We start from the raw sequence: 26697 nt of genomic DNA on the forward strand, positions 1-26697 counted from the left end.
AAGTGCTAGTGTAATAAAATGGCACAGAGCTGTTCCTAGGATCTCTCAACATGTCACTGTTACTAATTAAGTCTCAACAGCTCTCAGACATACAATGTTAATTAAAGCCCAGAGAGTCCAAAAAAGTTGGGAGTCATGGTATTTTGGAGCCGTGAAGAACATTAGAAGTCATCTAGCTTCACACTTGCCTTTTACAGATGATTCTCTTGGGCTCCAGAAAGAGTAACTGACTTGCCCGAAGTCACCCAGCAAATCTGAGGCAAATGTGGATGAGAAGTCACATTTCCCAACTCTCTTGGCGGAGCTCATTCCATCCCTGTGCACGCACCTTCGTAGGCTCTGTGGGAAACATCTGGTCTACCCATTCAGTCTGGGCTCTCTTCTCGCTTCCTCCTCTAGCCAGGCACCTGCTAGAAAGCCAGGGATCCTGCTACTGTTCCGACGTGTTCTAATCACTGGCCAGCACTGACCCCTGAGAAGGGAGTGAAACTGCCCATGCAGTGTAAGCTGATAAATCCTCTTCTTGGAGTCAGTATGGCCACATGTATCAAAGACTTACAAAATGCCTTTTGACCCATCAATTCTACTTCCAGCAATTTATTCTAAGAGAATAATCCTATACACACAACCATCAAATATAAGGATTATTTTTAGGAGCAAGTGTTACTCATATTTACATATCAAGGTTTATTTGTAGGCTCAGAAAGGGAGTGTCCCCCAACCACAGGGGATTTTTATATAATTGCCAAATCATTTATATACAGTATGGTACAAACATTAGAAGTAATGATTTAAACATTAAAAAAATTTTTAATGCTTTTTATTTATTTTTGAGAGACAGAGAGAGACAGTGTGAGCAGGGGAGGGTCAGAGAGAGAGAGGGACATACAGAATTTAAAGCAGGCTCCAGGCTCTGAGCTAGCTGTCAGCACAGAGCCTGATGCGGGGCTCGAACCCACGAACCGTGAGATCATGACCTGAGCTGAAGCTGGACGCTTACGTACTGAGCCACCCAGATGCCTCTAAACACTTTTTAAAACATGTATCCATTTTTGAAAGTGAGAGAGACAGAGTGTGAACAGGAGAGGGGCAGAAAGAGAGGGAGACACAGAATCCAAAGCAGGCTCCAGGCTCTGAGCTGTCAGCACAGAGCCCGACGTGGGATTCAAACTCTCAGACTATGAAATCATGACCTGAGCTGAAGCCAGACACTTAAGCAATTGAGCCACCCAGAACCCTCTAAAAGTAATGATTTTAAAGGGATTTAAACCTCAACCGGAAAATGTCCATGACATGATACCAGTGAAACAAAATGTAAGAAAACGGATGAGATATTCAGAATATTCAAGTTTTCTGTTGTTTTCTAAGAGCATCTATGTAGTTACAGAATGATTATGGAGATAAGTAAGAGTCTAAGAGATACAAGAAGATATTGATGGCCATTATCTCTCAATAGTAGGATTAAGAATATTTTTATATTATTTTTATATTTTTTTCTTAATTTTCCATATTCTATCCTGTGGGGGTCAGGTCCTAGTTTTAAAATATGGATGGGGATGGATATAAATACACACACACACACATATATATATATAAGCATAAGGGTGTATATATTTGTGTATGAATGTGTATATATATGCACACAAACTTCTGTTTGTATCATACTCTATATAAATGATTTGGCAATTATATATATGTGTGTGTGCATACATATATATATTTAAGGGATATGTATAAAGAGATCTAGATCTAGATCGATCTTTTTAAGGAATGTGTGGACTCTGGCCATGAGAAGCATCTTCCCTTCCACCACTTTCAGCCCCATAGACGGGTGAACGGTCTTGGTTTCAGAAAAGCTGATAAAAATGTCCTCTCAAAAGACTGCTGCTTCTCTGAGCTACGACCCTGCCCCACGTTCTCATCTGTATTTCCCACACAGTTTTCAGGAAAGTGGACTCTCTCTCAGAAGACATCTCCCTGGCCCAGGCCGTCTATGACAAGAAGCTTATGTCTATGCAGGAAAATCTGCAAGGACTGGGTAAGTGTCCAGTGTCCGGATGTGCTAACGACAATGAGGGAAGACCGGGTTAACTGGGGAGGGCAAGTGTCCCCCAGACCATGACGCCCTGGAGCGGGGCAGCCTTCACCCACCTTCTAGGCACAAGGGAAGGACAGTCATGGTTCCCTGCCATTCCCCCCATTCAGAGTGGGCTGCTGCCCTGGGTTTCACCCAGGACCGGGGCCAGGGTTCTGTGTGAGGTGCAGACCTAGCCAGAGCCTGCAGGTAGAGAAGGAACCCAAAGACAGCCCATTCCCCTTTCCTCACGACTGCCTTAAAGGGTGCACAATTCGTGATGCTATTTCCTGCTTTAACTAGGAACATTCTCATTCTGAGCCTGAGACCAAGGAGCCGTAATAGAAGGTGGTCCGCCCTGATGGAAACAGAAAGTACTAGCTGAGTGATATTGGGCAGGCCTCCTCTCTCTGCCTCACTTCTCATCTGACACACAGAGAAATAATCCTTGCATCATCCCCCCTGCATTAATTAACTGACAAGATAGCAAATATAAAAATATTTGGAGAAATTTTAAACTAAAGTGTAAAGGGGAAGTTCTTGGCAACCTTTGCAAAGTTATGAAGATATAATCTTGAGAATTTGGTGCTGAGATGGACAAAATGTCCCAAATTCTACATTACAAGTCCTAGTAAAGATGTTTGGTAAAAATAAGTTTTCATAGAGATGGCAAGGTTTGTCCGTAAAGGATTTCATAGCAGACTTAGGACAGGAGGAGGGATGGGGAAGCCACTTGACAATTCATTATGCTCTGAAATATTTAAAGAAGCAACTTTTGTCCCATGATCCTTCAGCAACTCAAAATGTTGTCCCTTTCTCCTGAAGATCTGAAAGCCCCAAACAACTGTTCCTTCTGCCACGAGGCTGGGCAGGTGGAGCAAGAGATCAGAAAACTTCAGGAAGAGCTGGAAGGAATTCAGAAGATGCTCCTGGCCCAGGAGGTCCAGCTGGACCAGACCTCCCAGACCCACGAACTGCTCTCCACCACCAGCAGCCAAATCTCCCAAGAGATGGGCAGTTGTTCCTTCTCCATCCACCAGGTCAACCAGTCTCTGGGGTTCTTTCTCACTCAGGTGAGGGGCTGGCAGGCCACCACGGCTGGCCTGGACCTCTCTCTGAAGGACCTCACCCAGGAGTGCTACGATGTCAAGGCTACTGTCCACCAGATCAACTTCACCGTTGGGCAGACTTCGGAGTGGATTCATGGGATCCGGCGGAAGACCGACGAGGAGACCCTGACCCTCCAGAAGATTGTCACCGACTGGCAAAACTACACCCGGCTCTTCAGCAGCCTGCGTACCTCGTCGGCCAAGACTGGAGAAGCGGTCAAGAACATTCAGGCCACCCTGGGGGTCTCCTCCCAGCGCATCAGCCAGAACTCCGAGAGCATGCACGACCTGGTGCTGCAGGTCATGGGCTTGCAGCTACAGCTGGATAACATCTCGTCCTTCCTGGACGACCACGAGGAGAATATGCACGACCTGCAGTACCACACCCGCTATGCCCAGAACCGCACAGCGGAGAGGTTCGAGACGCTGGAAGGACGCATGGCTTCCCACGAGATCGAGATCGGCACCATCTTCACCAACATCAATGCCACCGACAGCCACGTGCACAGCATGCTCAAGTACCTGGACGACGTGCGTCTCTCCTGCACACTGGGCTTCCACACCCACGCCGAGGAGCTCTACTACCTGAACAAGTCTGTCTCCCTCATGCTGGGCACCACGGACCTGCTCCGGGAGCGTTTCAGCTTGCTCAGCGCCCGGCTGGACTTCAACGTCCGCAACCTCTCCATGATTGTGGAGGAGATGAAAGCTGTGGACATGCAGCACGGAGAAATCCTCCGGAACGTCACCGTCCTCAGAGGTAAGAGCCCGACCTGGGCCAGACCTGCTACGGAGCTCCCAGAGGGCCGTGGCCAGCTCGCCAGGCACAGAAGTACCTGGTTCAGGAAACAGTCCTGGTAGCCTAATACAATCCTATAGCAGATGCCTAGGGCAACAGAAGCTTTAAAAACACAGTAGTCCCCCCTTTATGTGAAAGTGGGTTCACTTTCCTCCTCCTCAGGGATAGTCAGAAGGTCAGTAGGAGCCTAATGCTGCATCACAATGCCTACGTCATCTGTCTCACCTCATCTCATTACTTAGGCATTTTATTGCCTCACATCATCACAAGAAGGGCGAATGCAGTACCATAGATATTTTGAGAAACAGAGAAATGACATTCACAAAATGCCTAATTTATTAATTACACTTTATCATGGGTGAGTATATATAGAAAAGAACAGGCTGTATAAGGGGGTCTTGGGACATAGCCACCGTGGATAAGGGAGGACTGCCGTACTTAGAAGGCTCTTTTGTATGACTGACTCTGCCTGTCATACAAATCTGGATTTTCATATGTGGGTTTGTTTGATTGGGTCCACACAGAGAAATAGGCAGACTTCATCTTGGAAACTCTGTTTTCTCCCTTCCCACCCCAGTCACTGGGGTTCTCAGCAATCTGCCTCTCATGGAGCCCATCACTCTGATACTCTCTTCTTCTCTCCTCTCATCCCTCATCCCTGCATTAATCAGAGTTCTTCAGAAAAGTGGAATCAATAGGAGAGAGAGAGATTGGTTTAAAAACTGGCTGATGTACTTACGGAGTCTGATGAGTCCAAAATCTGCTTGGCTGCTGTCCCCATTTGAGTCAGAAGGCCAGAAGCTGCCATAGAACTAGGAAGAGATGATGTGTTAGTCTGAAGGCCACCAGACAGGAGATTTCTGTCTTACTCAGGGAAGGGTCAGCCTTTTGGTCTCTTCAGGCCTTCCACTGATTAGATGAGGCCCACCATATTGTGGTGAGCTATCTGCTTTACTCAGTACTGATATAAATATTAACTTTATCTATAAACACCCCTTTAGACATGTCTAGAATGTCTGGCCATTTGGTGACCCACCCAAGTTGACACAAAAACTTAACCGTCACATGTCAAGTTGGTACCCATACACATCTCCTTAAATAATACTTAATCCCCAAATGGAAACAATAGCAAAGTTATAATTCTGCCTAAGGCTCATAATGTGCGCATGCTGTGTATAGCCAAAACCATACTAACCCCTTCCCCAGAGGAGGAGGGAAAGTCCTTGAGAGAGATTTATTCTATCCCCCTTGAAATCCCATCATGTAAATACTATGATATAAAGTTAACAATATTTAAATGCTGTGATATAAAGTCAATGCATTTTAAAATTTTTTCTTGTTTATTTATTTTGAGAGATAGAGCGAGCAGGGAAGGGGCAGAGAGAGGGAGAGAGACAATCCCCAGCAGGCTCCTCATTGTCAGCACAGAGCCCGACGCAGGGCTTGAATTCAGGAACCATGGGAACCAAAACCAAGAGTTGAACACTTAACCAGCTGAGCCACCCAGACGCCCCTAATGTCAATGCGTTTTATGTTTTATGTTACATGAGAAGGGGATAAGAGAGAGAAGAAAGCAAAGATATTTGCTGTATATATCTTTATGTATTTATAACACACCAAGAGGGAAATACTCTTGACAAGTTCAGTCCTTATTTTTGTAACTGGTCACGTGGTCATAGCTGCTATTTATAACTGCCTTCTTCCACTACCCGTCTGTATTTTCTTTGTCCTCGGCAAACACCTCAGCTGGTTGTTATCCTTTACCTGGTAGGGTGATCCAGACCTTCATTCCTGAAGGGCTATTCCAGTCCTTCCTGGCTTGGGTTGTTGTAGTTTTCAGCCGACATTTATTTCAGGGAACAGTAGCGCTAAGAGGCACCCTGAGGGAGCTTTTGAATTCCAGACACGCTCTCCCTTACCCCCATTGTAGAGCAGCGGTCCAGTTTCTCCTTGGTAGTTGGCATCAGTCACGTGGTCAACACAATAACTTCTTCTTTGCCTATGAATTCAAAGGCATGAGAAGCCCCGAGTGACCAGGCAGCAGTGTTAACTGCCAGTTCAATGCAATCATTGTTGTGTCTCCTGGCAAGAACAGTCCTTCCTTTGGAACTAAGATCTCTAAGCCAGGAAAGCATAAAGTTGTGGGAATAAGAAGCAAACATTTTGCTACTGGGTCACTAGGGGTAATAGTGAGCCTCTCCCATCTCCACCCCTTGGTCCCAGGACCAGTGCATCCTGGCTATCAGAGAAACAGCACCACATCCTGGATACTGATTCAGACCATACACAGCCCTGCAAGGCATCGCCACCTAACTGGCACTGTAACTGAGTCTTCAAAGGCCATTTCCCCTTCTGACAAGCCAGCTGGTTCAAGACAGTGGGGACCATGGTAACACCAGTGAGTTCCATGATTATGGCCCATTGTCACACATCATTTGCTGTGCAGTGATTTCCTTGATCGGAAGCAATGCTATGTTGGAAATCCATGGAGAACCATGATGGCAGATAACGCGTTCTGTCTGGTAATTTTGGCAAAAGCGTTTCATGCAGGGAAGGCAATGCATATCCAGCATAAGCTTCTATTCTAGTAAGAACAAATGTTGCCCCTTCCATGATGGGAGGGGTCCAATGTCATTAACCTGCCACCAGGTAGCTGGCTGACCACTCTGGGGAGTGGCGCCATCCTGGGGATCTGCTAGTGGCCTCTCCCGTGCGCAGACCAGGCATGTGGCAATAGCCATATCCAGGTTCGCCTTAATGACTGCAATCCACTCTACTGACCCCATCCCTGCTGTCAGGGCCATTTTGTTCATGAGCCCACTGGGTGATGACAGATGGATGACAGTGGATGGAGAAAAAGACTGCTATCCACCAAATAGGCCATCCTATCCACTTGTCTATAAAAAGTCCTCTGCTGACCTCACCCTTTGAACAACATCTACATAGGATGCAAAGGTCTTCACATCTTTTGCCCCTTCAGAGGGGACTGTTCACAAATCTCTTCCCCAACTTTTCTTATAACCAATTTTCCAATTGTGTTTCTTCTAAGTCCCTGACCATTCAGCCCAACAACTGGCCACAGCCCATGGATCAGTATATAATCACGTGTCTGACTATTTCCTCTTGCGAGCAAACATGACAGCCAGGTACGCAGCCAGAAGTCCTGCCCACTGGGAGGAATTTCATTCACCACTGCCCTTCACTGTCCCCAAGAGGGGCTGTGATCTTACAGAAGCCCGCTTTCAAATGATGCCTGCATTTTGTGCAGAACCAATTGTAAACTAGGCCAGAATCTTCGCTTCCTCTATCAGCTGGTCATAGGGAACTCCCCATAATACCATGGGCACAGCGTGATAGCTGGTGGGGGAGAGAGGAGATCAAGGGAAGGTCGTATACTAGGAGTGGGGACCATGGGTATTTGGACTGCTTTATCATGTAACTTACTTGGGCCTTCAGGGCCTGCTCAGGCCTGATTACACATATACCACTTCCATCTGATGATGGAGTGCGGCTCTGTATGCCCAACTTTATAACTTGGTGGGTCAGAAAGTACCCAGTTCACAATGGGTAGCTCGGGTCTCACGGTAACATGGTGGCCTCCGCCTAAGCATCTAGTCTCTACTCAAGCCCTTCAACAGCCCAGGAGCTGTTTCTCAAAAGAGAGTGGTTATCCCCAGAGGATGGCATGACTTTGCTCCAATCCTAAGGGTCTATAGTGCGACTCCCTTACAAGGGTCTTCCAGAGGCCCCAGACAACATCCTGATCCTCCACTGCCACTTTAGCACCATTGGATCTGCTGGAGCATATGGCTTAGTGACAAAGCGGCTTGCACAGAAGCCTGGACCTGTCGCCTTTTCTTGTGCTAGGCCCTGCTCACAACCAGCAGCCTCTCAGATCGCTCAGTAAATGGGTTGGAGTAAGCCATCCAAATGAGGAATATGTGTATGTTGCCTCCAAATTCCAAAGAGGCCCGCTAGGTGTGCCTCTTTTTGATTTGAGGAGGAGCCAAATGGAACAGCTTATCTGCCTTAGGAGGGGTATCTCAACATGCCCAAATCACTGGATTACTAGAAATTTCACTGAGGTAGAAGGCCCTTCAATTTTTGTCACGTTTATTCCCCACCCTCTGACACACAAATGTCTTTGAAATAGCAAGCTACAACTGACTTGCACCTAGGCTCAATCAGTCTATCATCACTGCAATGGACCAGCGTGATAGCTGGTGGGGGAGAGAGGAGATCAAGTTCCCTGTGAACTAAAGTATGACAGAGAGTTGAGATCCCCCGACGCAGGACGGTGAAGGTGTATTGCTGGTCCTGGCAGCCGGAAGCAAACTGTTTCTGGGGGGCCTCACGAAGAGGTCTGGACAAAAACAGTATTTGCCAAATCAAGGGCTGCATACCAGGGGACGTGTTGATTCTCTCAAGCAAGAAGACTGCTGCTGGTACAGCACCTACGACTGGAGTCACAACCCAGCTAAGCTTACAAAGCTCCAGAGGCCTTCTCCAAGATCCACCTGTCCTCTGCACAGGTCAGAATGGCAAATGTAACATTCTTGATGGGGACGCTAATCTCTTCAGTCCCTTCAGGAATGTGGTATTGCTTTCGGTTTGCTATTTTCCTTTATAGAGATATATGTTTATTTATTTTGAGAGAGAGAATGAGCAAAGGAAGGGCAGAGAGAGAGAGAGAGAGAGAGAGAGAACAGAGGATCCGAAGCAGGCTCCAAGGCAACAGACAGCAGGAAGCCTGATGTGGGGTTCGAAGTCACAAACCATGTCATGACTTGAGCTGGAGTGGGACACTTAACCAACTGAGCCACCCAGGTACCCTTGATTTACGAGTTTCCTAGGTAAAAGCAATTCTAGTGGCTTCTGCTTGGCCTTCCCCACCATGATATCCCTTACTTCAGAGGCCATGGAAGCAATGTGGGGATCCTACCCAGCACTGTGTACGTCTGTTTCAATTATGCATTCCAGAACTGGGGAAACCACCAGTGGGTGAATCTGGGGACCTTGTGGGCCTCCCATGAGACTGATATGAGCTGAAACCCCATGGATCACCTGACCTCCATAAGCCCCTACTCTGCTGGAGGGCCACAGTGACATGCGGGTCTCCTGGAATTAGTGTCAGTTCAGAGCCAGTGTCTAGGAGTCCCCAAGAGGGCTGATCATTTTCTCTTCCCCAGTGCAGTTGTCCTGGCTAAAACAAAAACAAAAACAAAAACAAAGCTGAGCTGTATTAGGGAAAGCTGGGAAGATTAACAGTATAACTATTTGGTGGTATACTAGGCCTTCCTCAAGGACACCCAGCTTCTCTTTCATTCAAGTGGTTCTGGATTTATAAACTGGCTCAAGTCTGAGGTTTGACTGAGGAGCCATGACTGTTTTTATGATTCAGATTAGACTTTTGTTCACTTGACCCAGACCTTCTCTGCTTATACAGAACAAGTAAGAATTTAGTAGGCTTCTGTCTATTTCACTTCTAGGCACACCATGATCAACTAGCTAACACCATGGGTCTGAGCCTATTCTGATCACGGCATTGACTCTGCTGTCTATTACATGTTCTCCTTGCCGTGGGTAGTTGAGTGCCACCATTAGGTGTCTGCCACCCCAGGACCCAATTACTCCCATTATGGTTAGGTTTCCCAGTTGAGTGACTAAAGTTCCCCTTGTAAGGTCTGCCTGCAGAGGAGAGCAATGGGAAAACTCTTCAAGGGTTCTAAAGATTTATTTCTCACAGTTGTGGTGAAAGAAAGGCATGTCTTCTGGATCTTCCCAGGGTGGGTGAGTAGGTCTCAGATGACAAATCTACTCCAACATCCCAGCCTCTCTCACTCTTTGAATCCCTTCTTTACATGAAGCCAAGGAGATCCAGAATTTCTAACTCCGTCACTGTGGGTCTTCTGGCCCATGTCTCAGCCAACCAACCAAACTAACTGTGAGAGCCTTTCTTAACTCCCCAAGACGCAATATGAGATGCAGAATCCCTTAGTGAGCCCCTATCAGTAAATTCTGCTTGATGCAGTGTTCTGTTCCTTCCACCATTATTTCCATTATCTCCACATCTTTGGTATCCATTTCCACAGATATTCCCCAGATACCTATCTGTATGAATTTTAAAACTCAGGTAGTTCTTTTGGAGTGTAGCACACTTCTGGGGTCACACTTTGTACCTCACCTTTAGGGTCCTGCCGAGAACTGAGTCTAGTTATAGGTCTAGAAGCAAAGGGGGCTGGTGGCAGTGGGTCCTCAGGAGAATCAGCATTGTCTTGCTTGGGGGTGCCTCAGGGGAGGCCAGTAGGGAAGGCCGCTGCGCTTTCCTCAGGCAATGGGGGCTTCAGACGGGTTGAGAGGCCACTTTTACTGGGTGTCGGGGAACTGCTGCCATTGTCAAAGATGACTTAGAATTTAGGGGTCCAGTGTCCCCAGCTCCATGAGGGTCTCCCCACATATCCCCATTCCAACTTTGAGGATACCATTCCTTCCCAGTGAATGCCTTTTCTTTAAGAGTGGACACCCTGGGAAACTGGGAAGTCAGTCTGCATTGCAATTCAGCCAGTTACGGGATGAGGTTGCAAGTTAGATTTTCAGCAAGCTCAACCCCTTGGCCACCGGAGATAAGGGTCTCCTTCAGGGCAGACACAGAAGCTTTCAGGTAGTTTATATGACGCTTGAGCTGGGAATTTGAATCCCCAAGCTCAGCCTTTTATTTCCCCACTTTATCCAGTAACATTAGGACAATCTCATTACACTCACTTTGACAAAAAATGTTCGAAAGTATTGGTCCCCAATACTTTGCATATCTCTATTGCCAGATCATGCCTTGGACTATTAAGCTCTCTTTACTACTAGAAATAAAGTCATTAGCATCTTTAAATCTTAAATTAGAGAGTCAGTTCCAGAAACCCCAGATCAATTTAGAACAATCATCTTTAAAATTCTGTTCCTTTATACTTACTCTTGGTACCACAATCCGTATTAGGATTCTCCAGAGAAGCAAAACTAACCAGCAGGATATATATACCCTGTGTCCATTGGGATCTCTGCAAAGAGAAATTGATTTACTATAGGGAATTGAAGGAGGTGGCTCACACAATTATAGAAACCAGCAAAGCCAAGGTCTGCAGGGTGAGTCAGCAAGCAAAAGACCTGGGAAGGCCAATGGTTTAATTCCTATCTGAGTCCGAGCAGTCTGAAGGCTGGCAGGTGCAAGACCCAGGAAGAGCCAATGGCTTCAGTTCAAACCCAAAGGCAGGAAAGAGCTGGAGTCCTAATTTGAAGCAGTCAGGTAGGAGGAATTCCCTTTTAGGCTTTTTGTTCTATCAAGGCCTCCAACTGATTGAGTGAGGCTCACCCACATTGGAGATTTCTCCAGTCTACTGCTGTAGATATTAATTTCATCCAAAAACACCCTCATCAGCATATCCAGACTAATGTTTGACCAAATATCTGGATGCCCCATGGCCCAGTCACGTTGATACATGAAATTAACCATCAGAGGTGCTATTTGACCTGAGACCTGAAAGAGAAGGAGTACATTAGATATAGCAGGGTCAGCACGGATGAGCAGAAGAGTTCTAGGTGGAGAGAGAAAGATCGTGGGGGAAGCATATGGCATACACATTATCTCCTTTCACTTCCACGATTCCTGAAACTGTGAACCCAAAAAGCCTGTAGCACAGAACTGGATACCACATGAGGTCTAGCCAAGTTCACACAGCTATCAAGGAATGGACACAGGATTCAAATTCAAGGCAGTCCAGATCCAAAGTTGCAAGCTGCTTTGAATGTTCGCCTCCAAAGTCCCTCTAAAAGCACCTGAGCAACTGAAACATGCTTCTTGGTGACAGCACAGTCTGCCCAGTGTAGTGCCCAGCACACACTCTCTAATCCCCATCAGTTTCCCCAGCAAGGGGCTGACCTCTTCTCCCCCTTGGGGGCCTTCTATGCCCAGCTTGCCCCTAGATTCCATATCAGAGGTGGGTTACCGGGCCCTCTCCTTCAATTCATGCTCTGTGGCTTCTGCTATGAGAACTTCATTCTGAGATAAGCACTGATGAGTCTGCTCAGGCTGCTGTTACAAAGTACTGCAGACTGACTGGCTGAAACAACAGAAGTGTACTGTCTCTTAGCCCTGGAGGCCAGAGGTCTGAGTTCAAGTGTTGGCAAGCTTGGTTCCCTCTGAGGGCTGTGAGGGAAGGCTCTGTTCCAGCCCGTGACTGATAGATGCCCATCTTTTCCTTGTGTCTCTTCCTCCTCTCTCTGTGCATTTCTGTCTCTGTGTTCAGTTTCTCCTTTTCCTAAGGAAGCCAGTCATATTGGATTAGGGGTTACCGACTGGCTGCATTTAAAATTTATTACTTCTGTGAAGACCTTGTCTCCAAGGAAGGTTGTATTCCCAAGGGGTTAGGACTTCAGCATATGAATTTGGAGGGGATACAACTCAATCCCTAACAAATACTATTACTTTTTCATTCTACTCCTTCACAGCAGTATTCCCAACATTTTTCCCCCTGGAAAACAGTCCCCAAAGACTCCTAATCAGAATTCTTTTATCCTTGGAATCTGGATGGCTATACGGAGGCTCCCCGGACCCTCTCCCTAAGGAAGTGTGTGTCGTTGTGGGAAGAGTGTTCAACCTGAAAACATAACCAATCTTGGCTCTAGAGAATAAAATGAATTAGCCACCAAGATCTAGCAGTTCCAGAACTTATGGTTTACATTTGGGGGTGGGGCAAACATCTGGGTCTGATAATCTAGGGGAGCTCCAAGGAGGAAGGAGAGATGGCCCCACAATCTATTCTCTCCGCACAGCAGACTTGGAACCAGTCTCTCTGATTCTCTATTTTGCTTTAACCATTTAGTCTCAAACCTATGTTGCCTTTGTTTTATATCACTGAGCATTTCTCCTACCATGAGGGCTAAGTTTTAATCTAAATTGGTGGTGTTGGGAGTACGTTTTGTTTGCCTGCTGTCATATTTTTGCAACAAAGCCGAGTTCTGAGTGTTTCTTGGGCAACTGAAACATTCCCCTAGTTTTTCATCTAAAATATGCATCTCTAGGATACCTCCTCTAGGATGCATTGTTCTAGAAAAGGCATCATCAGGGAATTCTCATGGTTCATTCTCTGTAGTTTGGTTGTGTTCAGCCTAGGAACAAATGAAATACAAAGCTTTCCCAATGGCGAAGCCCAGCCTCAGGCTTCATTTCGTTCAGCCTCACAACCTTTGTACCATAGACAAGGCAGTGTCTTTATTTTACAAGGTGACCTGAGACTGGGAAAGGTCAAGGCACAAGCTCAAGGTCACACTGTGATTTTTGAATTCCAGCCCCTTGTGATGGCTCTGAGATGCACACATCCAGGGCACAGCCAGAAGAGGGGACCCTGAGATCATGAGCTTTCAGGTACCAAAAAGTTACTTCCCCTTGGGTCCTGTATAGGTGTAGGGTGTGTGGGAGAGGCTGGGAAAGGGGGAAATGATACTCAAAGTGTTGGCAGGGGAACCACTGACGACCCCAGCAAGGGTCATGGGAATTTATTTTTGTTCCTGTCCTAATAATGGCAGAGTTCTTACCCAAGGACCTCGTCTTAGCTGGAGAGCAAAGTGAGATGTTTATTTCAGCTACATCGACTCTTGGTTCAACCTCTGCATATCTGTTTAAACTCCTTGTGGTTGTTGAAGCACCACATGTAAAACCTTTCTCGCCTGAGAGAAAATTTCAGGTACAAAATGTACATCCGTTCCTACGGGAGCTTGTTACTCATCCTTTCAGGCATAGACAGGCGCTGACTGCCTCTCATGTTGGAGCTGGCAGTGAGGTCTCCCCCAGGCTGGAGCTGAGCTGCTCTCTAGAATGAACGCGGTGGACAGCAGTGACCACAGCCAGTGTGGAAGGTGCCAAGTGCTGATGGACGGGCTGGTGCTCTTAAACTACATGGGAAAGAAGTCTGACTTCTAATTTGCTCTGAGTCTTTAGGCAGAATCACTCACTCTTTCTAAGCCTCTGTTTTTTATTTGTGTTCTTCATCAGTAAGTAAAAGGATAAGACCAGCTGTTCTCTGAGACTCCTTCCAGCTCCACTTGCTCAACAGACAGCCTGTCGTACGTCCATTGTGTATGTGTGCCTCTCCTAGAATATTTCTCTCTTCCAGGTGCCTGGGTGACTCAGTTGTTAAGTGTACAACTCTTTGTTTCAGCTCAGCTCATAATCTCATGGTTTGTGAGTTTGAGCCCCATGTCGGGTTCTGTGCTGTCAGTGTGGAGCCTGCTTGGGATTTTCTCTCCCTGTCTCTCTGTGTGTCAAAATAAGTAAATAAACTTAAAAAAAAAAAAGAGTATTTCTCTCTTCCTACTCTGTAGGATGATTTCTGTTTCTGTGCTAGACAGTGTCTGTGCTAGGACTATTACTTGGGAATTGAAAACAGGAAGCCATCATTACTTATTAGCTAAATGACCTTGGATAAGGCTCTTGGCTACTTGCTACTTTCAACTCAACTTCCTCATGCACAAATAGGAATATTAATACCTCCCATGCTTATATCCCATGGGGTAGTTGTATCATTAACTGTGCACATGAACAAGTTTTTATAAGATATAAAAGACTGTCCTAATTTAAGAGATGATTCTGAATCTAATTTTCTTGATGATGGGCTCCTTGTCTCCCTCATCAAGTACCCAGCAGAGTGTCTGCCCTTGGAAGGCCCTCAGGAAACATTGCTCGGTGAATTCATAATGAAAGCATAAAGAAGGCTAGAAGCTGAGGGTGGGCAATAAACGTGGTGCTTGGACTATTTCTGATATACTTAACAGTGCACAGTCCTGGAGAAGCGTTTACGAGGGCCCTACCACCTTGTCAGTCTTGAACTCCAATTATTGTCTCCCCTGCACCACAAGACTAAGTAAATCAAGCTGAATGCTCTGCTCAGTCTGTCTGCTCTGTGCTAATGCACACATGTCCCCTCAGCTCCTGAATCTTGGCAGCCTTCCACCCCAGCCCCAGTGAAGCTGCCGAAAGCCCTACTCAGCTTCTCAGCCTGATGGCTGAGGCGTTTTGTTTGGCTTCTCAGCTTCTCTGCTCAAACTGATCACTAGTCAACAAACGCCTTGAGAAGGAGAGTGCCAAAGAATGCCAGGCTTACTTCAATGAGCCTCCCTTCTCCCTGTGATTTTGGCCTTTGATCTTCCTCCAAAGCCATCAGGAGTATGTCTTGGTATTTTAGCTGATGATTCCGATTACTCCCGATGGGAAGTTTGGTCTGTTACAATCTAGTGCGTCAGAGATGTGGAAGTCCATTGTCATTTTTTCGATGTTCCTCAGGTAACAACAGCCAGTATTAAGAGTCCCTGACTTAGGCCAGTATATTCACTGAACAGAGGGAAGCCTGAGGTCCAAAGAGGAACAGAGCCTTACCCAGCCATCCAGTTGGTTAATACCAGAGCTGGGACTCAAACCCACATCTCCCAAAGCCCAGGTCAGGGTGCCTTCCTTCCAATGGCACCAGTCTTTCAAGAAGCGCCAATTCCATTTCTGTTTCCTTCTGTCCTCTTAAGCTGGCCTGTTGCTTTGGACTGTGAGATGGACCATGGGCTCCTCCTGCCCACGCACGAATGTTGGGTGCTGACAGACTCGGTGCTTCTGCTCACCCCTACCCCACCTCCTCCTGGTTCCCAGTGCAGAGCAGGAGCAGACCACCTACTTGTCCCAGACATGCAGTCAGTTGTGGCTCGACCCTAATGGGCCAGGATGGCCTAATTATAGTCTCCAGCTTCCTGAGTAATTACGGGCCTCCCCGGCCTCCAGGGTGCTCCGTTCCTCTTCCACAACTCTGCCCTTCAGCCACACTGCTCACTTTCCTCCTTTGCTTTAAAGGCTCCCAGCAGCATTTAAATCCTGCCCAGAGCAGGACTGAGCCCTCCCTTCCTTTGCTGTAGCCCTACTGATACCAAGATCTGATAATGAGCTGTGTCAGGGGCACCCAGTGCCTCCTTTGTCAGTCTCTGTCCACATTTCTTGCCCCTAAGCTAATGACGAAAGCCAGGCTTGTTTACCTCTTCCCAGGCTAGACTCAGGTCCCACAGCATGATTCATGGCTGGGAGGGACTGGCTCACCTGAGGAAGACAGCCCTTCATGTTACCCTTCCCCACTCTGTGTGGACCCTCCCTGGGACAGGCAGGGGTGGGCATGGGGAAAGGGCCGGGAGCCTAGCCACAGGGTAATGAGAACCCGAGGCAGCAGGATAGGGGCAAAGAGTGTGGGTTTCAGAGCTTCAGGCCCAGCTTTGAGTCCTGTCTCTGCCCCTTCCTGGCCAATGACCTTGGGCAAGTCGTCACTCTCTGCACCACATGGTCTCATCTGTAAAATGGGACAATAGTCTCAATGGACAATGCTGATGTGGGAGGGACTCCGTGGACAGATGTTGGCGCTCTCATTGCCCTTCCCTCTTCTGAGAGAAGGCAGGTCCCAGAGAAGTCAGAGAGTGAGCGGCGACTGGAGGGCTGTCACTGGCCCCTGTTGCCTTGTCTGCAACAGAGCCTCCTGTGAGTAACCCTAGACTAGGCCATCCCGCTCGATGTCCTTTAAGTGGCTGTCTAGGACCCCTTCCTGTGTTCTCAGATGCGGTGGGTGGTGCCAGCCATGACAGGGAGTATGGAGAGTGAGGTCCTTCTTCCATCCATGCTGGGGGCTGCAGGTCCTGGGGCGGTGACACCTTCTGCCCGGGTATATGGGCCCCCAGCCTTCCCCATCCAAGGAAGCCGCCAAGAGCTTCCCCAGGAAGAGGAGGCTGCGAGGGTGGGTGGGAAGGGCCAGAAGAGAGGGCCTCGCCCTTTGCCTTCTCCCCCTCACTACTGGCATAGAGACCCTTGGGAACCCTTGCAGCCAGCTGCTGCACCCCTCGAGTAAGGGGGAAGCAGGCACCTGATGCAGATGGCACCAAGAGGCTGGGGTCCCGGGGAGAGAGTGGGGGGCTTCGGCGGGCCCAGGGGCTGCTCAGAGCAGGGCAACCTCGTCGGGATGAGACTCCTCGTGCTTTTCCAGAGTCACCACTGGAAATGGGGATTATGGACCCATTCACCTGGGGCACAAGAGAGGAAGCCCCTGAAGTGGTTGGAAGGGGAGGGAATGAAGAAGCAGGGAGCTGTGTTCTGGAGCTGACAGAGGGCGAGCTCACAGAAGCAGGGACAGAAGCAGGCGGGGAGCGGTGGGTATGGGGGAGCTCCAGGGGCCTGCAGAAACTGTGAAGTGCAACTCTCAATTTTATGCCTGAGGACCTGAGCTCCAAGGTGGGCAGGAACTTGCCCAGCGTCCCTCTGGGGCCCTCTGACTTCCACCCACCCACACTCCAGAGGCCCCTCCACCTCAGAATGGCTCTGTTTTTCCAACCTCAACCGGCCCAGGTCCCAAGGCCAGAGCTGGGGTGGAGATGAGTGCCCTGGTTCTGCCAGTTCCCAGCAAGTGCTGCCAGGGGGGCGGGGGGGAAGCATCCCTGGGTGGGCCTCTCTTGGTGCCAGGCTGTTCCGGCTGCCTGGCTGCGGGGCGGGGGTAGGGGCCTTCAGGGGCCTCTGCCGCCTCCTGGCTGCTCCTGGCCAGTCGCCTGCTCCACCGGCCAGCTCCACCCCCGCCCCCACCGCCCCATGACTGGATCTGAGCCTGTGCAGCTGGCACGCCACGTGAGCCCAGCCCACACAGGGCCGCGTGCCCCCGTGTGTGGGAGGGGGACATGGGCAGACAGGGACAGGGAACTGCTGCGAGGTTTTTATTGGCCCTCCAATTTCTGGGCTCCAGTTTCCAGTTTGGATCCCAGTTTAGATCTTAAGAGGACAGTGTTCACTGATCCACAGAACCCTCTGGGAACAGACCCACAGGGAGTAGGGAGGGGGTGGTGAGCGGCGGCCAGCAGGTAGCATCAGCCTGCAATCACGGCAGTGGCATTTTCATTAGCTGGGGCAGAGCCCGGCCGGACACCTCAGACCTGGGTCACGGCCACCAGCAGGGCTCCCTGCCCCGGGCTGTGAGACCCCTCCTCTCTGAGAGGCCCACCTGGGTCTGGGTTCCGGTTTCCGCTCAGGGGCCCCTGAGGGGACTACTTCACCTCTTTGGGCGTCCGTTGCCTCCTCTGTGAAATGCAGGGATTGGACTGGCTTTCACCTAGCTTGAATAGGCCAGAAGTCTTTTGCAGGAAGAATGATGTAGCGGGCAGAATTCTCAGGGAGAGCTGAGTGTGGGCGTTAGAATCCATGCCCCGCAGCCAGCCCTGGGCCCCCTCCCTGCTCCCACGAGTATCCTTTACTGAGACCACTGAAAAAAACCAGGTCTCTGCTTTGCCTTTGCTTCATGATCCCCTTAAGGGAGGCCAGAGGGTCCCCTTTCCTCCCGGAATTCAGAGATGCCTTGGGCGGAGTGAGGACCACACTCTGCTTTGTGCTCTGAGAGTTGGTACAGCTGTGGGAGCTGCTGACTCTCAGATCTGCATCGTCAGAAGAATATTAAAGTCATCTGACCCCTGGCTTGGGAGCTAGAAAGGGCTTGTTAAGGACAGACCATGTCCTTCTCTTGGCCTCTCCCCCAAGCGCTCGGTCAGAGCCAGGTGGGAGCCAAGGGTCCACAGCTATTTGGTGAATCACTCTCTTCAAGCATATTCTGAGTTTCCCCTGCAATGTGCCAGCTCCATGCCCAGGGCAGGGGAGGTGAGCAGTGGCCCTCACTCTCTCCCAGAGGCTCCACAGTCCAGCTGGGTCTACCAGAGAGGCACCGAGGGTTTTCTTTCACTATACTGTGACTTCAGCAAGTGGTAGCCTCGGGAGCTCAGAGTGGTCAGGGCGGGCCTCCTGGAGGAGCCGTCCTTTCTCTGGGCTGTTGTGCCCACACGCTAACCCTGCAAAGGAGTCAGCTTCTCTTGCCTCACTTTTTTGGTTTTCTCCCCCATGTCACCTGACGCCATCTCTGGTCCCAGATGCAGAACAGTCACGGGCCAAACCCAGGTGTTGAGATGAGGGCAGGGGGTGGAATCAAAGACCTCGAGAAGGTGTGGAAGGCCAGGCGGCCTCCAGACCGGGACAGACAGTGCTGGCCAGCCTTGGCCTTTTCCCAGAGCTGTCCAGCTCTCTCGGTTCCCAGCCTGAGTGCATGCGGAGAACTATGGGCAAGCCCTGAAGACAGAACAGTGAGTTCTCACTGTGCACCAGACCTCACGCCACACACTTACTCGTGTTATCTCAGGGCCCCCTCCTCTCACGTACCGCTGGCTTAGGGAAGTCACGGAATGGGCCTGAGCTCCCAGGGCCCTCAGGCGGCAGGCCTGGCCTTAGTGTCGGACTAACCCCTGGGATGTCACTGTGGCCTGTGCCTCACACCTCCTTTGTGGAAAAGCTTTGTGAGACCTGCCTGTCATGGACTGACCTCTCCCCTCTTCTCTCTGACCCTAGGTGCCCCTGGCCCTCCAGGACCAAGAGGACTCAAAGGAGACATGGGCATGAAAGGGCCTGGTGGTGGCAGAGGACCGAAAGGAGACCCTGGCAGCTTGGGGCCCCCAGGACCCCAGGGTCCTCAGGGGCAGCCTGGAGACACAGGACCCATGGGGGAAAGGGGACCGGTTGGCCTTCGGGGTTTCCCAGGCCTCAAAGGCTCAAAGGGCAGCTTTGGAACTGGAGGCCCAAGAGGACAGCCAGGCCCAAAAGGGGACGTGGGGCCCCCAGGGCCAGAGGGGCCCCCAGGGTCTCCAGGGCCTTCAGGGCCTCAGGGAAAGCCAGGGATTGCTGGGAAGATAGGGTCACCAGGCCAGCGGGGGCCCATGGGGCTTAAGGGCGAACCAGGCATTCAGGGGCCCCCTGGCCTCCCAGGGCCCCCAGGCCCACCAGGAAGCCAGAGCCGCTACTAAGTGTCCCAGTCCCAGACACTGCTGCACAGAATGCCAGGAAGGGCCTCGGGGCAGCGCGAGCCCTTACCCCAGAAAGCCAAACTTAGACAACTGTGGTCCTTTGATCCCAAAGGGGCTTCTCCCCGGCCTGCCCCGGCACTCCGGGCTCCTTGGTACTGACCGCACCACAGAAAGCACCCCCTCACACATATACACACACATGCACACACACACGTACATGCACACACATTTTCCTGCTGGCCAGGGGGGCCAGCTGGGTTTCCCTGGCTGGGCAGGAGGAGAGGGCCAGAGAAGACCCCCTCTCCTGTGACTGAGCCTGCCAGGGATGTGGCTGCCTTGGGAGGAAGGTCTTAACTCTATTTCTGAAGTGTGGACCAACTTGGTTTTCTGGCTTCTTCGAAAACAACCTAGCCAGCAGTTCCCCGTGGCTCCCAGCCGGTGAGAAGACCCAGGAAACCATTTGAAGGGGATGTGGTTCGAACTCTAGGGACAACAAGGTGGATTTGATGACCAAAACGCTCTCCTCACAGCTATGGGAGCAGAGTCCTGGGCGCTGCCCCCGCCTCACACAGGACAGAGGGACGCCACCTGAGTCACCGTTCTTTGGCTCTGGGCACCATGCTCTCATGAGTTGAACAATTTTTCATGTCTCCAGAAAATTCCTCACTTCATCCTTGCCTCCTCCTCTCAGGAGCATCTTGGAAGAAATCCAAGCAGGAGCTTTTCTGCATGGGGAGACTCTCTAGGCCCTGGAACATTCTCCCAGAGTGGTGCCCAGCAGCTGGGATGCTGGAGGAAGGGAGGCAGAGGCATGAGTGCAGACGCCTCCCTTGCTCGGTCTCAGGCTGGCCTGCTCGTTCCTGGCATGGGCCCCTCTATGGCGGCTGAGGGAGGGCCAAGCCCGGCAACTGCCGCTCGCCCCTCTTGCACCCAGCTCTCCTGCCCGCAGCTGCCTGCTGACCTCACCCTGCCGTGGCTCAGAATGGCCCGAGGCCCCTCTGCTTGGGCAGTAAGACTGGACGAGGAGGGAAGGGCCCGAGCATCCACAAGAGGCTCGCTTTCACATCGCCCCTCGTCACCTCCACCTTCCTGCTCACAAGGGCAGAAAGGAGCCCGGGAAGCTCCCCCAGCAAGGTGAAGGCCGCCCACAGGCTAACCTCGTGGTAGAACTGCCTGCCTGGGTGTCCGGCAGATTCCGACCGCTCCTGGGCTGGGGGCACGGAGCGGTCTCCTCCCTGGCCTGCCTCAGAGATGGAGACTAGCCCCCATCCTCATTCCAAAAGCCTTAATGTTACCTCCCTTCTTGTAATAGATGTGCAACTGGTTTGCACTCCCACCTGCCCTCCCCACCCACGGCCATGTAATTCTGTCTACATATGATATCATGCCATATAGTATTACTGACTCAGTAAAGAGCTGTTTCCAGGAGGGAGGTGTCTTCTGGTCCTTTCTGCCCAATGGGGGGCATAATGCCTTCAGGGGCTCTGCCTCACTTGGCTTTTGAAGGGGAGCCGGTGGACGAGGGATCCCCTAGATGGTCACTCTAGAGTTTGGCTCTAACCCCCTGCCCCTCAATCTAGAGACACTGAGCTCTGCCAGGAATTTACAGCAGTCCTACTGGGGCCAGGGACCAAGAGTATGTGAGGGACTCACTCATAAAGAGCGGGAACCCAGTGAGAAACAAGGTAAGTTTTATTATTCTTGCGATGTCTAGGCTAAAACGGCCCTAGACATCTGAGTGATACCTTCACCTTCCTTCTACTGCAGATAGAAGAGGAGGAAGAAATCAGGCCAGATCTTCCCCTGCCCAAAGCCTGGCCCTCCGGGATCCACAGGAAACAGAGGACAGCTGGGTCCCCTGTGAATCAGCCAGGTCTGCTCCAGGAAGCCAGAGTGGATGAGGGAGTGCTGCCTTGGGGGCTGGCTTTTAAAGCATAGGTCTTTTTTTTTTTTTTAACGTTTATTTATTATTGAAAGACAGAGCATGAGTATGGGAGGGAGGGCCAGAGAGAGAGGGAGACACAGAATCCGAAGCAGCTCCAGGCTCTGAGCTGTCAGCACAGAGCTCAACATGGGGCTCGACCTTACAAACTGTGAGATTATGACCTGAGCTGAAGTCGGATGTTAAACATCTTAGTCCATCTGGGCTGCTCTAACACGATAGCACAGACTGGTGACTTACAAACAGCAGGCATTTACTTCTCCCAGTTCTGGAGGCTGAACATACATGATCAAGGTGCCAGCAGGTTTAGGGTCTGGTGAGGCCCTGCTCCCTGGTTCACTGTGCCCTCGAGTGGCAGGAGGGGAGAGGGAGCTGTCTGGGGTCACTTTTATAAAGGCACTAATCCCATTAATGAGGACTCCACCCTCAAGAACTAAACACCTTCCAAAGACCCCACCTCCTAATCGCAGCACACTGGAGGTTAGAATTTCAACACATAAATTTGGGGGAGACACAAATATTCAGTCTGTGGTAGCATAGTACATTCATTTGCTAGTAGGACACGGCCTAGTACAAGCCCTATACCCTATTTCGATTTCGTATTTTGAGAGGTAGGGGGGATGCGATGTGTATTAGTAACCGATAGGCAATACAGTAGTCGCTCATTATCTGTGAGGGATTCCAAGACCCCCCGTAGATGCCTGAAACCACAGATAGTACTGACTCCCATATATATATTATGCCTTTTTCCCAAATATGCATGCCGATGATAAAGTTTAATTTAAATTAGACACACATGAGGCACCCAGGTGGCTTGGTTAAGTGCCTGACTCTTGGTTTCAGCTCACACCATGATCTCACGGTTCATGAGTTCAAGTCCCATGTTGGGCTCTGCACTGCTTGGGATTCTCTCTCTCTCTCTCTCTCTCTCTCTCTCTCTCTCTCTCTCTTTCTCTCTCTCTTTCTTCTCCCCCCTTCTCCCTCTCTCTGCCCCTCCCCCACTCATGTGTGCAAATTCTCTCCCCTTCAAAATAAATAAACTTGGGAAAAAAACCCGCTAGCCATTCAAGAACATAAAAGTAAAGACATAAGAAAAACTTGTGTGTCCTAGACTGTTGCCACCAGCATCTCTGGCTGTGGAGTTTGGAGGGAGAGGTCAGCCTGATTCACAGGTGAGGGTGAGGCACCCACCCGAGCCCACCAGTGCGGGCACTTTCCCCCACAGGTGCATCGCTCCACCTTCCCTGGTCAGGAAAGTCATCTCAAGCCCTAGCAATGAAGGAAGAGAGAGGGTATTTATGAAATAGGCACTCAGGCAAAACCAGAGCTACCGATGCTGACGAACAGCGGGGTCTCAGGCTTGCTACCCGTAGGAAGCTGCTAGCATCTCAGGCTTCTGTCTTCACTGCGGAAGCTGACTGGTCTCTTACCTTCCCTCCGTGGCTGCTGACCTCTCCTCTCTGCTCCCCTTTGTGCTCTTTCTCCTGACCATCATCTTCTATGCACATAAGGCTCAGCTTACAGGGGTTACTGCTCTCCACCCCGGGACTCTGTCCTTCAGTTGCTCCTTCCCACCCCTACGGTAGCAATTGAACTGCTCACCCTGGGGGCCGGGTCAGGATCCACCTCGATCCATTGGGCTGGGACCACACCAGGAGAGAGTCATGTGGTCAAATTCGAGGCAGAGGACCAAGATCGACTCTGAGCAAAGCTAGCCATAAATCTAGCCAAATCTGTGGTTGGCAATAAAGGAATAAGAGAATCAAAGCAACAATAATAGCGCACACCATTGGGGGCGTACTATAAAACAGAATACCATTCTAAGCATTTTATATATATTTAAATTTTTTTAAGTTTATTTATTTATTCATTTATTTAAGTAATCTCTATACCCAATGTGGGGCTTGAACTCACAACCCTGAGATCAAGAGTTACACGCTCCTCTGACTGAGCCAGCCACATGTAGGAACACATCTAAGCCTCACTACCACTTGTAATGCAACTATTATATCGAATATACTATTATTACTCCCACTTTGCAGATGGGGAGACGGAGGCTTGGAGAGATTAGCTTTCCAAAGTCACATCGATAATGAGTTTTTAGATACCTCTATTGACACTCAGCCTTGGGCAAGTTACCCTCTCTATGCTTTTGTTTCCATCCCTGTAAAATGGGGATTATAATTGTACCTACCTCCTGAGTTTGAGGGGGTTAAGAGGATACTGTGAAAAAAGAAAATTCAGCTGACTACATTTGAAAGTCTTACTGGCTTTATCAAGTGATTCATGACTCAGGCAGCACCCTAGCTAGCAAACAGAGGGCACTCTGAGGAGTTGTACAAAATGGAAAGTTTTGTTTTTACTTTTATTTATTTTTTTCATTTTATTTATTTTAGACAAAGAGAGGAGGGGAGTGTGGGGGAGAGAGAGAGAATTTTAAGAAGGCTGTGCACTCAGCACAGAGCCTGATGTGGGGCTTGATCCCATGACCCCAGGATCATGACATGAGCTGAAATCAAAAGTCGGACATTCAACCAACTGAGCCACCCAGGCACCACTTGTTTTTATTTTTTTAAATGTTTGTTTGTTTGTTTGTTTGTTTTGAGACCCAGAGCCTGAGTAAAGGAGAGCAAGAGACAGAGAGAGAGAGAAAGAGCAGGAATCCCAAGCAGGCTCTGCACTGTCAGCACAGAGCCCGAGGAGGGGCTCCATCTCACAAACCATGAGATCGTGACCTGAGCCAAAATCAAGAGTCAGATGCTTAACTGACTGAACCACCCAGATGCCCCAAAATGGAAAGTTTTTATAGGAAGGAGGGTGGGACAAAAAATGGTATAAGCAAAAGAAAAGAACGGATTATTTCAGCCCAAATCACCTTCCCCTAGTGGGAAGGGCAAAGGGTTTTATTATGTGGATTACCTCATGTTCCTTTGAGAGATGGAGAGTGCCTATGTCCCCGAATTAACCAGTGGGTGCTTTTCAGAAAATTCCTGATTGACAGGTCAAGATTTACATTTCTGGGGGAGACTGAAATTGCAGTTAGGTTAGGTATTAAGCCCAGGTTTGAGGACCTGGCCTGGCCCAGGTATCACCATTTGGGGCCTGTGGTTTTCTTTTCAACAATGCACTTGGCCAATTGCCCGGTGCCCTGGTCAGCTCGGGCTTCCATTAACAGAGTACTGGGTGGCTCAACCAACAGCAATGAACTTTCTGAGGGTTCCGGAGGCCAGGAAGTCCCAGATCAAGATGCCAGCTCTTCCTGGCCTTAGACAGCTGTGTCCTCACCTGGTCCCAAGTGGAGGGTGGGAGAGAAGTGTTGGGAAGGGGAGAGAGGGAGTGAGAGAGAGCACTCTCTTCCTTTTTAGATAAGGCCACAGTCCTAACAGATTAGGGCCCCACCCTTCTGACCTAATTTAACCTCAGTTACCTCCTAGTACCCTAGCTCCAGATACAGTTAGGGCTTCAGCACCTGGATTTTACAGAGACACAGTTCAGTCCCCAGTACCTGGCAGTGGTGGTCATGCAGTTAGCAGCCATTATTGTGTGGGTCATTATACAGATGCAGACCTTCTTAGGGTGCATGGGTGGCTCAGTGGGTTGAGCTCCCGACTTCAGCTCAGGTCATGATCTCACAGTTCATGAGTTCGAGCCCCACATTGGGCTCTGTGCTGACAGCTAGCTCAGAGCCTGGAGCCTGTCTTTGGATTCTGTGTCTCCCTCTCTCTTTGATCCTCCCCTGCTTGCGCTGTCTCTCTCTGTCTCTCAAAAATAAAAAAAAATAAAAATAAAAAAATAAAACAGATGCAGACCTTCTTGGGTGGCAGTGGCGGTCACCATTGTCCACTGCAGATGAGTGGTCGGGACGGGAGCCCCTGCACCTCCCACTGCCACCTTCCCTGCATCGTTGGAGCCAAGAGAGAGATGGTGAATCACCAGACTCAGCCTCTCCTCTTCCCAAGAGAGAAGGCAAAGGCTGAGCGAGGGGAGGCGTTTGTCACCCGCCTGGTCCTCACAACTTCTCACATCTCTGGTTTTGCTGTAAACTCCACTTCTCAGGCCACTTTGCTGTTGGACCACCTGAGGTGCAGGGAAGCCGGAGCGCTGACCCCAGGTGTTGGTGGGGAGGGCAGCTGGAGCCAGAAAGCCTGTAGCAAACACCATGAATTTTGCACAGACAAGCATCTCTGACAGTTGGTTTCTCTACCAGGAAACAGAGAGGGTGGCTGGGTCTTGACTCCATCAGGAAGTCACCTGAAATGTGCTGATTTCTCTATCCTGCAATTCTGACCAAGTGCTCTTCCTCCTGCCCTGCTTTGTTGCTCTCCTGGCCAGGGCCAAGGCATTAAAGTCTGAACCCTGACTAACAGGTGACAGCCTGCGAGATTTCTTGTCGCTGGATTAGAATCATGGCCTTTGCCGTCAGGTGTTTTACTCCCTACCCGGTTTGCAAAGCCTTGAAGGAGCTCCTGAGTGTCCTTCTAAGGAGAGAGCCAAGGGGGCTTCCCGGGGGCCACAGGACTGAGGTATGTCTAAAAACCTGGGGGCTGCCCACCCTTCCTCCCCAGGCTGCCTCACCACCCCTCCAGCCTGGGCAGACACGGTGCTGCGCAGCCTCGGGACGTTCCTCCCACTCCTCCCCCTTCCCGGGGCTGTGCTGGCTGCATGCCGGCCTCAGCCTTGGACACACCTGTCAAAACAGAGCCAGAGGAGAGGCGAGCAGGGCGCTGACACACATGGTCTGAGCACGCCTCACATTCTAGCAGGGCTGGGCCAGGGCTGGGGAGGGCCTGGCAGGATGCTGAGCAGCCTCCCTGGGGACTGCTTGACCTGCAGAGGCACAGGTTATTTACCTTCCTTGCCATCACCTGTCGAGTCCTTGTGTTTCCTT

General features: G+C 50.1%; 1 protein-coding gene across 2 annotated transcripts in view; it reads left to right on the forward strand.

The window, feature by feature from the left end:
• SCARA3 (scavenger receptor class A member 3) overlaps positions 1 to 21295 on the forward strand; it is a 45605-nt gene extending 24310 nt beyond the window's left edge. For both annotated transcript variants that reach the window (XM_029938341.1, XM_029938348.1), the window contains exons 4-6: positions 1940 to 2038; positions 2900 to 3943; positions 19416 to 21295. In XM_029938341.1, the coding sequence (XP_029794201.1) occupies positions 1940 to 2038; positions 2900 to 3943; positions 19416 to 19867 (1595 nt within the window). In that variant the 3' untranslated portion in view covers positions 19868 to 21295. The remainder of the gene's footprint in view (positions 1 to 1939; positions 2039 to 2899; positions 3944 to 19415) is intronic.
• Positions 21296 to 26697: the final 5402 nt, after the last annotated feature.

Source organism: Suricata suricatta, chromosome 1 (assembly GCF_006229205.1).
Source record: "Suricata suricatta isolate VVHF042 chromosome 1, meerkat_22Aug2017_6uvM2_HiC, whole genome shotgun sequence".
NCBI lineage: Eukaryota > Metazoa > Chordata > Mammalia > Carnivora > Herpestidae > Suricata > Suricata suricatta.